Source organism: Echinops telfairi, unplaced genomic scaffold, assembly GCF_000313985.2.
Source record: "Echinops telfairi isolate 266 unplaced genomic scaffold, ASM31398v2 ScPeMD7_655;HRSCAF=1070, whole genome shotgun sequence".
Lineage (NCBI taxonomy): Eukaryota > Metazoa > Chordata > Mammalia > Afrosoricida > Tenrecidae > Echinops > Echinops telfairi.
Window position 1 is genome coordinate 19213544 of NW_022104553.1, and position 7252 is coordinate 19220795.

The 7252-nt window shown below is 40.6% G+C and overlaps 1 protein-coding gene across 1 annotated transcript in view; it reads right to left on the minus strand.

Annotated features, from left to right (window-relative positions):
• Positions 1-1303: 1303 nt before the first annotated feature.
• The window catches only part of LOC123521965 (zinc finger protein 345-like), a 17829-nt gene continuing 11880 nt past the window's right edge, over positions 1304-7252 (minus strand). The window contains exon 2 of the mRNA XM_045292554.1: positions 1304-4498. Within this exon, the coding sequence (XP_045148489.1) occupies positions 2475-4498 (2024 nt within the window). The 3' untranslated portion in view covers positions 1304-2474. The remainder of the gene's footprint in view (positions 4499-7252) is intronic.

Sequence of the window (7252 nt, forward strand, 5' to 3'; positions counted from 1 at the left end):
GGAAAAAATGGATATTTACATGCAGAAAAATGAAGCAAGACCCTTAGCTTACTCTATGCACAAGAATAAATTCAAGGTGGATTGCAGAACTTGAAGTTAAACCCCAAACGATTAGGGCCATCAATGAGGGAATTGGGACCAACTTGAGAATGTTGGCACAGGGAATACATAGGCTATCAGAAATAGGGAAGGACACAAACACAGAGGAGGCACAAATTGACAAATGGGATATACTGAAGATAAAGCACCTGTGTACATCAAAAAAATTCACCAAGAGAGTAATAAGAGTCCATGGACTGGGAAAACATCTTTAGCAATGACACACCAAAGGCCTTATTACTAAAATGTGCAATACTCTGCTAGTTTCCAAAAAGAAAAAAAACTAATTGCCCACTTGAGAGGTGGGCAAAGGACTTGAACAGAAGTTTCTCAGGGGCAGAAATCCGAATAGCCAACAAACATATGAGAAAAGGTTCCCTGGAAAAGACTCATAAGCCACCCCACTCTGGGGTGCCAGGGGAAGGGCTCACGGAGCTGATGGGAAACAGCTGAAGAGCCAATAGGTTCTCAACTTGTGGGTCGTGACCCCTTTGAGAGTCTAATGGGGAAAAAAATGGGTACAATAACTATGTTGGTGGGTGGTGCTGATGCTGTGACAGCGGAGTTTTTAGTGTGAATATGGCACGTGTAACATATGGGTCAATCAGGTTGCAGCTTGACTTCTTTGGGTGGCCTGACCAAGGTAAATGGCTCTCTGAAGGATGAACTTTCTCTACTCCACCTTCCTGCTAGTCAGCAACTGGGGACCTGCCAGATCTTGGCGATGTGTGCACTGGATCCACAAGATTTTACACTCACTTGCCTGTGGTTTTCCTGCATTTTGTATCATTGCATCATGCTGAGTGAGTCTGAAGAGGAACTTATGGACTAGTAGTGGACATATGGACTTAATCAGGACAGGACTGCGATGTTTGCATGATATATGTAATTATCTCTTAAACATATGAGGATCACTGGATGTTTCTTTAGCCAAACCAGACTGACACACCTATGAAATGCCACGGGGAATCCAAGGGTAAAAGTAATTACATTTCTGGGTGGGAAACCTCCTGAGATCAGTCCACATGTTGTTTTACCAATAAACTAGGGAAAGGTGAACACTTTGGAGAGAAGGGAGTAAATCTCCCCAATTCTTTCATCTAAAACAATAAAGTCACAAACAAACTTTTTTTTAAATTGGGAAATGCGAAAAAAAATTTTATTTAATCGTTTTATTAAGAGCTCATACAACTCTTATCACAGTCCATACATACATCGATTGTGAAAAGCACATTTGTACAATGATTGCCCTCATCATTCTCAAAACATTTGCGATCCACATACAGAAACTCATAACCAAATTGTAACTAAAACCACAAAGGAATGTATAATCAACCCTTGGTGGGATAGGACATGGACACTTAAATATAAATGTGTTCTCTAGAATGTTCAGTTCTTTCAAAGAAGTCCTTAGGCAAAGCATTTATGCTGAAAACAATTAAATTTTTTTTTTTTTACTTATGTAAAAGGCTGGAGGTTTTGAGTGCACCTGGATTTAGCTGAAAAGAAATTCCTGCCGAGGCACTTACAAATAAATCAGCCAAAAAAACCTCATAGTTTAATCATACAGCTCGAGGCTCAGGACTAGGAATCAACTCAACAGTAATGACACTGATTTTCTCATACCCAAAGCCATTGTCACAATGTTCCCATTTCTTTTAAACCCAATATAAATACCGCATTATTCTTTGATTATATTAGCTGGGGCTATGAAGATTCCACTTAACTATACTCCAGTAAAACGCCAAGCTCTCTCCAATAAGGCATGGTATGTTTCTTATTCATTCATGACTTTATGCTCAGAGCCAGGAAACAAGGCCAAGTCCAAAGAAACTAAGTGATAAATATTCCTTAGTCCCGATTGGTACTAAACACTGACTACCGGATCATCGGTCCTCCTTTTTTTTTTTTTAACCTGTTCCAATAATTAAGTTCTAAAACGCACTGTGGAAATTCTGAATTTGAGTTGCTCCTTTATACTGACCTGGGAAAACTCAGCTAAAGTGTGTGGATAAACCCAACAACCCATTATTATTACCCTGCAGGGCTTCTCTTTTGGGTAAATTCTCATTTATACCAAGTGGGGATACAATGAGTCAGAATTGACTTGATAGGAACTAATATGAACCAACATTCCAGATAGCAATTACCCATTCATTTTGAAATTCACAGTATTTCTCTATTTGTGTCATCAACTCAGATTTTCATTCATTTTACTGATACAAGGCAATCAACTTACATGTTTTTGTGTTACAGTGCAAAAAATTTGATATGTACATATCTATTAGAATTTCCCAGCCTCTCAATTCCGGATATACTTTTTAGCCGTAGAATTAGGTAGATATTTTTATCTATTCCCTTGTCCCATTAATGTATCACAATTTGTCCTTATAATAATGTATCACAGGTTGTCCTATGGGCTTATAAATAATTACATTGTAATTAGACACCTGGGGAAGAACCACAGTGATGGGATTCAAAGGTACTGCCACATTCACTGTATTCTGAGGAATTCTCTGCTGTACAAATCCATTTGATTCCATTCTGGCCAAAGGTCCTCCCACAACAATCTCATTGTTATTCATGAGGACCCCACTGGTGTTCACTGACACAGGAGAAGCCACACAAGGAACTTGCAAAGTCACTCTATTGCCAGGGCGTTCCTTCTGCATGAGATCACTGGTGTGCGAGGACACCTGATTCCCTGTGGAGAGCTTTCCCACCGTGTCTGAATTTAAAGTATTTTTACTTTTGTGAGTTTCCTTATGTGAAGAAAATGTAGAACTACAGGTAAAAGTTATCCCGCACTCATGGCAGTTATATAGTAATTGTCCTATATGATATACTTGATGAGACATGAGCTCTTCCTTGGTTTTGAAAGCTTTGGAGCACTCACTGCAGTGAAAGGGTTTCTCTTTGTGCACTTTTAGATGTTGATTGAGTGCTGACTTCTGGGTATAAGACTTTCCACATTGATTGCATGGAAAGGGATTCTTTCCTGTGTGAAATCTCTCATGTGCTGTAAGGCATGACTTTTGGCTGTAAGCTTTACCACACTCACCACATACATAGGGTTTGCTTCCAGTATGAATTCGTAGATGAATTTGGAGATTTCCTTTCTGAGCAAAGCGTTTGCCACATTCACCACATACATGTGGTTTCTCACCAGTATGAATTCGTCGATGAATCTTAAGCCTTCTGTTTTCTGTGAAGCCTTTTCCACAATCACTACATACATGGGGTTTCTCACCAGTATGAATTCGTTGATGAATCTTAAGGCTTTTCCTCCCTGAGAAGCCTTTTCCACAATCAGTACATCTGTGGGGTTTCTCACCAGTATGAGTTCTCTGATGAAGGATAAGCATTCTCTTCCCTGAGAAGCCTTTCCCACAGTCAGCACATATATGGGGTTTCTCATCAGTATGAGTTCGTTGATGGACCATAAGCATTTTCTTCCCTAAGAAGCCTTTTCCACAGTCAGTACATACATGGGGCTTCTCTCCACTATGGATTCGATGATGTTTACTGAGAGTACCTTTCCTGGTGAATCGTTTTCCACACTGACCACATGTATAGGGTTTCTCACCAGTATGAATTCGCTGATGGAGAATAAGCCTTGTCTTCCCTACGAAGCCTTTTCCACAATCAGTACATATATGGGGTTTTACTTTATTGTGAATCAGCTTATGGATTCTGAGAGTACTCTTCAAGGCGAAGGCTTTTCCACACTCACTGCATAGATAGGGCTTCTCACCAGTATGAGTTCGCTGATGAATGCTGAGGCCCTGTTTACTGGTAAAGGCTTTGTCACACAGACTACATGTATAGGGTTTCTCACCTGTATGAATTCGCTGATGAACGGTGAGAGAAGGTTTACTGTTGAAGCCTTTGCCACACTGAGTACACGTATAGGGTTTCTCACCTGTATGAATTCCCTCATGGATAACAAGTTGTCTCTTCCGTGAATGGCCTTTTCCACAGTAACTGCACACATGGCGTTTCACTCCATTATGGATTCCCTGATGAGCACTGTGATTGTTCTGTTTCTGATGCTTACTACACTGTGATTTAATCATATTAGATGTTTTACACTCAGGGAATTTCATTTCAGCACAAAATTTCTCGTGGTCAGCAGAGAGAAAAGTCTTCTCACCTCCATTAAGCATAATAGACTCCTTTATTTTATTGTGTCTTCTCTGGTTGACTGCATGGAAAGTTAAAATTGGTTTCACAGTTTCTTTACGTGAGTCAAAGGTCTCAAGATTTTTCATGATAGAAAAATTCTTTTGGTGGTGATGAACCTTTTCCAAGGCATCATATTCGCAGCACTGTTCCATTCTGTCCACTCTTCTTTCTTGCTGTGTGCATCCAGGCAAATGGTCATGGCCTTTCCAGATTTCTAGAAAAGAAGGGAATAATGAGTCTTTCCCTCAGGTTGATTTTCCGTAATGTCATTTCAGAAAATGCATCCATCTAAGTTACATCTTCAGTCACAAGTATATGAATGTAAATAATATACTCCAGGAGGCATGAGAGGAGCACTGTGTCTCTATCTTGTATCTGTCTAGGACAGTACACAAACGTCTGTGCTAGTTAGTTCTCATAAACAGCATCCATACTGCAAACAGTAAGATGATTTGTGTAAACAGCTGAACACAGTATTTCCCTGGTAGAAATGAAAATATCGGTATGGGCCGAGATACGGAACTCACTCTCAAGGCTATGAGAAATTCAAGTGTGAGAATAGCAAACCTGTCTGGGAACCGTGCCATTATTTAGGAGATGAATAATAAAGCACTGCGGGCTGTCGAAGTGGCGGCAGTTTTGTACCATCTCTGTCTAATTCGTGCCGCAGCCCTGTATTTTCTCTGAGCCCGTGTGTCTGTCTCTGTGTGTGTCTGTGTGTCTATTCATGCTCCATGTTCATTCTCCTTGCTAGAGAAACCGCCGCCATCATTTGGTGCCCCAATGTGGGGCCGGAAAGAAGTAGGGCGATCCGAAAGGTAAGCGCCTCAGTGGTAAGTGGTGATCACAAGGGGGCTTTCGGAAGAAATAGAAACAGGAGAGACCGAAGGGAACGCCTCAGTGGTAAGTGAAAAGCCACAAGAGGGACTTTCGGGGTTAATAAAAAAAACTGCACGGAAAACCGAAAGGGAGCACCACTGTGGTAAGTGAAAATCCACTAGAGGGACTTTTGGAGTTAATAAATTAACCTGCAAGAAGCAGGGAAAACCGGAAGAGAGTGCCTCTGTAATTCCTACAGGGATTTTCGGTTTGGGGGCAAAAAGAAACAAGTAAAAATGGGACATTCCCTATCCATGGAACGTGAAAACCAAAAGTTGATAAAAGGACTTCTCCATTCTACAGGGGTGGAGGTTAAAGATAAATTATTGGGAGAATTATTTGCGCATGTACAACAGCATTGATATTCGTTTTGCAGTCAAGAAAAGGTGCAATTGAATTTGTGAGCATGGCAACAGGTAGTAAAAACATTACGCACTGCTGAACGGGGACAGACTATGAATTTAAAGCTATGGTCATTGTGTAGTGCTATTACTCAAGCTTTACAGTTATTAGAGACACTCAGAGAAAGCTGAAGAAAAAGATAAAGGGAGGGAATGGAATCCAAAGGGAGGAAGAGGAGTATGCAGAAGTAGCTGAGGAGGAATTAGGTCCAGAATCAGCAAAGAATCATATGATGTTGTGATAGAACGAAATGATTTTCAAGAGCTTATAGGATTGCTAAAACAAATGCTTAAATGTCATTCTGCTAACAGCCCTTTAGCTGCTTCATTACCCGGAGCTACTTTCACTTTCCCAAGGCAGAATCATGGGGAGGAGAAAGACAAGCGGCCTCCTGATCCAGGAATAATAGCTTTTCCCATATCAGAGCTTATGCAGGGATCTGCATAACAAGCTGAGTTGTTTGCAGGAGCTGTAGCTGGTGCTGTGATTAGTGGAAAGCGCTCTGTCTGCTAAAATCAGTGACAGGCGCTGGAGGACTCTGCAACACTAACTCATTGTCCTAAGCCTAAAAGAAAGTGCTCCCAGAACCCATATTTTATAGAACCCTAGCAGGAGAGATTTTACAATGGGGTAGAGGGTTTGCTCTTATCTCCACAGATTCCAGAGCTGAGTGGTTGCCAATCCGACTTCTGAAACGGAGAGATGACTAAGAAGTCCCGCACTCAGAAGTTTCTGCAAGAGTTTTAAAATGTTCCCTTTTCCTTTTGCTGAAGAAGAAGGCAGGCATATTAATAATTATAGCTTGGGCATGAGGGGGTTCTCTATTTGCCTAGGATATGGTTCTCATTGCTTATCTTATTCACATGAGGTTTGGAGAGTGAGGTATAATCATTCTTTTTTTTGCAGCAACTACGGTTCTTATTTCTGCAAGACGCTTTAGGGGAAAGGTCGGTACTATCTCCTGTGATCTATTTGCCCACTCCCTAATGTAGAACCGGGAATGCAACATTTGGTATGGACTCATTGTCGAGGAGAACGGCCTAAGATATTGTTAAATCGGACAGACTTTAAGATAGTGGATTAGAGCCTTCATGGAGACTTTTTAAAATAAATGTTCAGAAATACCTTTAAGATGGCATATACATAATGGTTCTTTGAAAGGAACTGGCAATGAAACTGTTATTTGGCATGATGGAGGATTAACCCCTCCTATGCCGCATTTGTTGGGAGATACAAACTCTCAAGGTCATTTATGGAAATTATTAGCATCTGAGGAGCCAATTAAAACCTGAATTGGCAATATGTCTATCAATATTTCTAACACTGTAGCGGCTATTAATATAAATCATCATATTAATGGATCTTGCTATACTCAAGCTTGTGTGAAAATTCCTTATGTTATTTTATCAGGAGATATTACTTGGATTTCTAGTACAGGGGTTTTAACTTGTTCTTCAAATTGTACTTTACAACATTGTGTAAATTTTACCTGGTGGAAAACTTTTAACCAAACCCGAGACAGTCTGTATCTTGTTAAAGCACGTCCTGAGATTTGGTTACCTGTCAATTTAACTCGACCCTGGCGCGAATCTGCGGGAGTAATGCAGATCTACAATGCCTTGACTGAATTGACCCATCGAAGGAAGAGAATGATTGGACAGATAATAGCCACAGTGATTGGACTTGT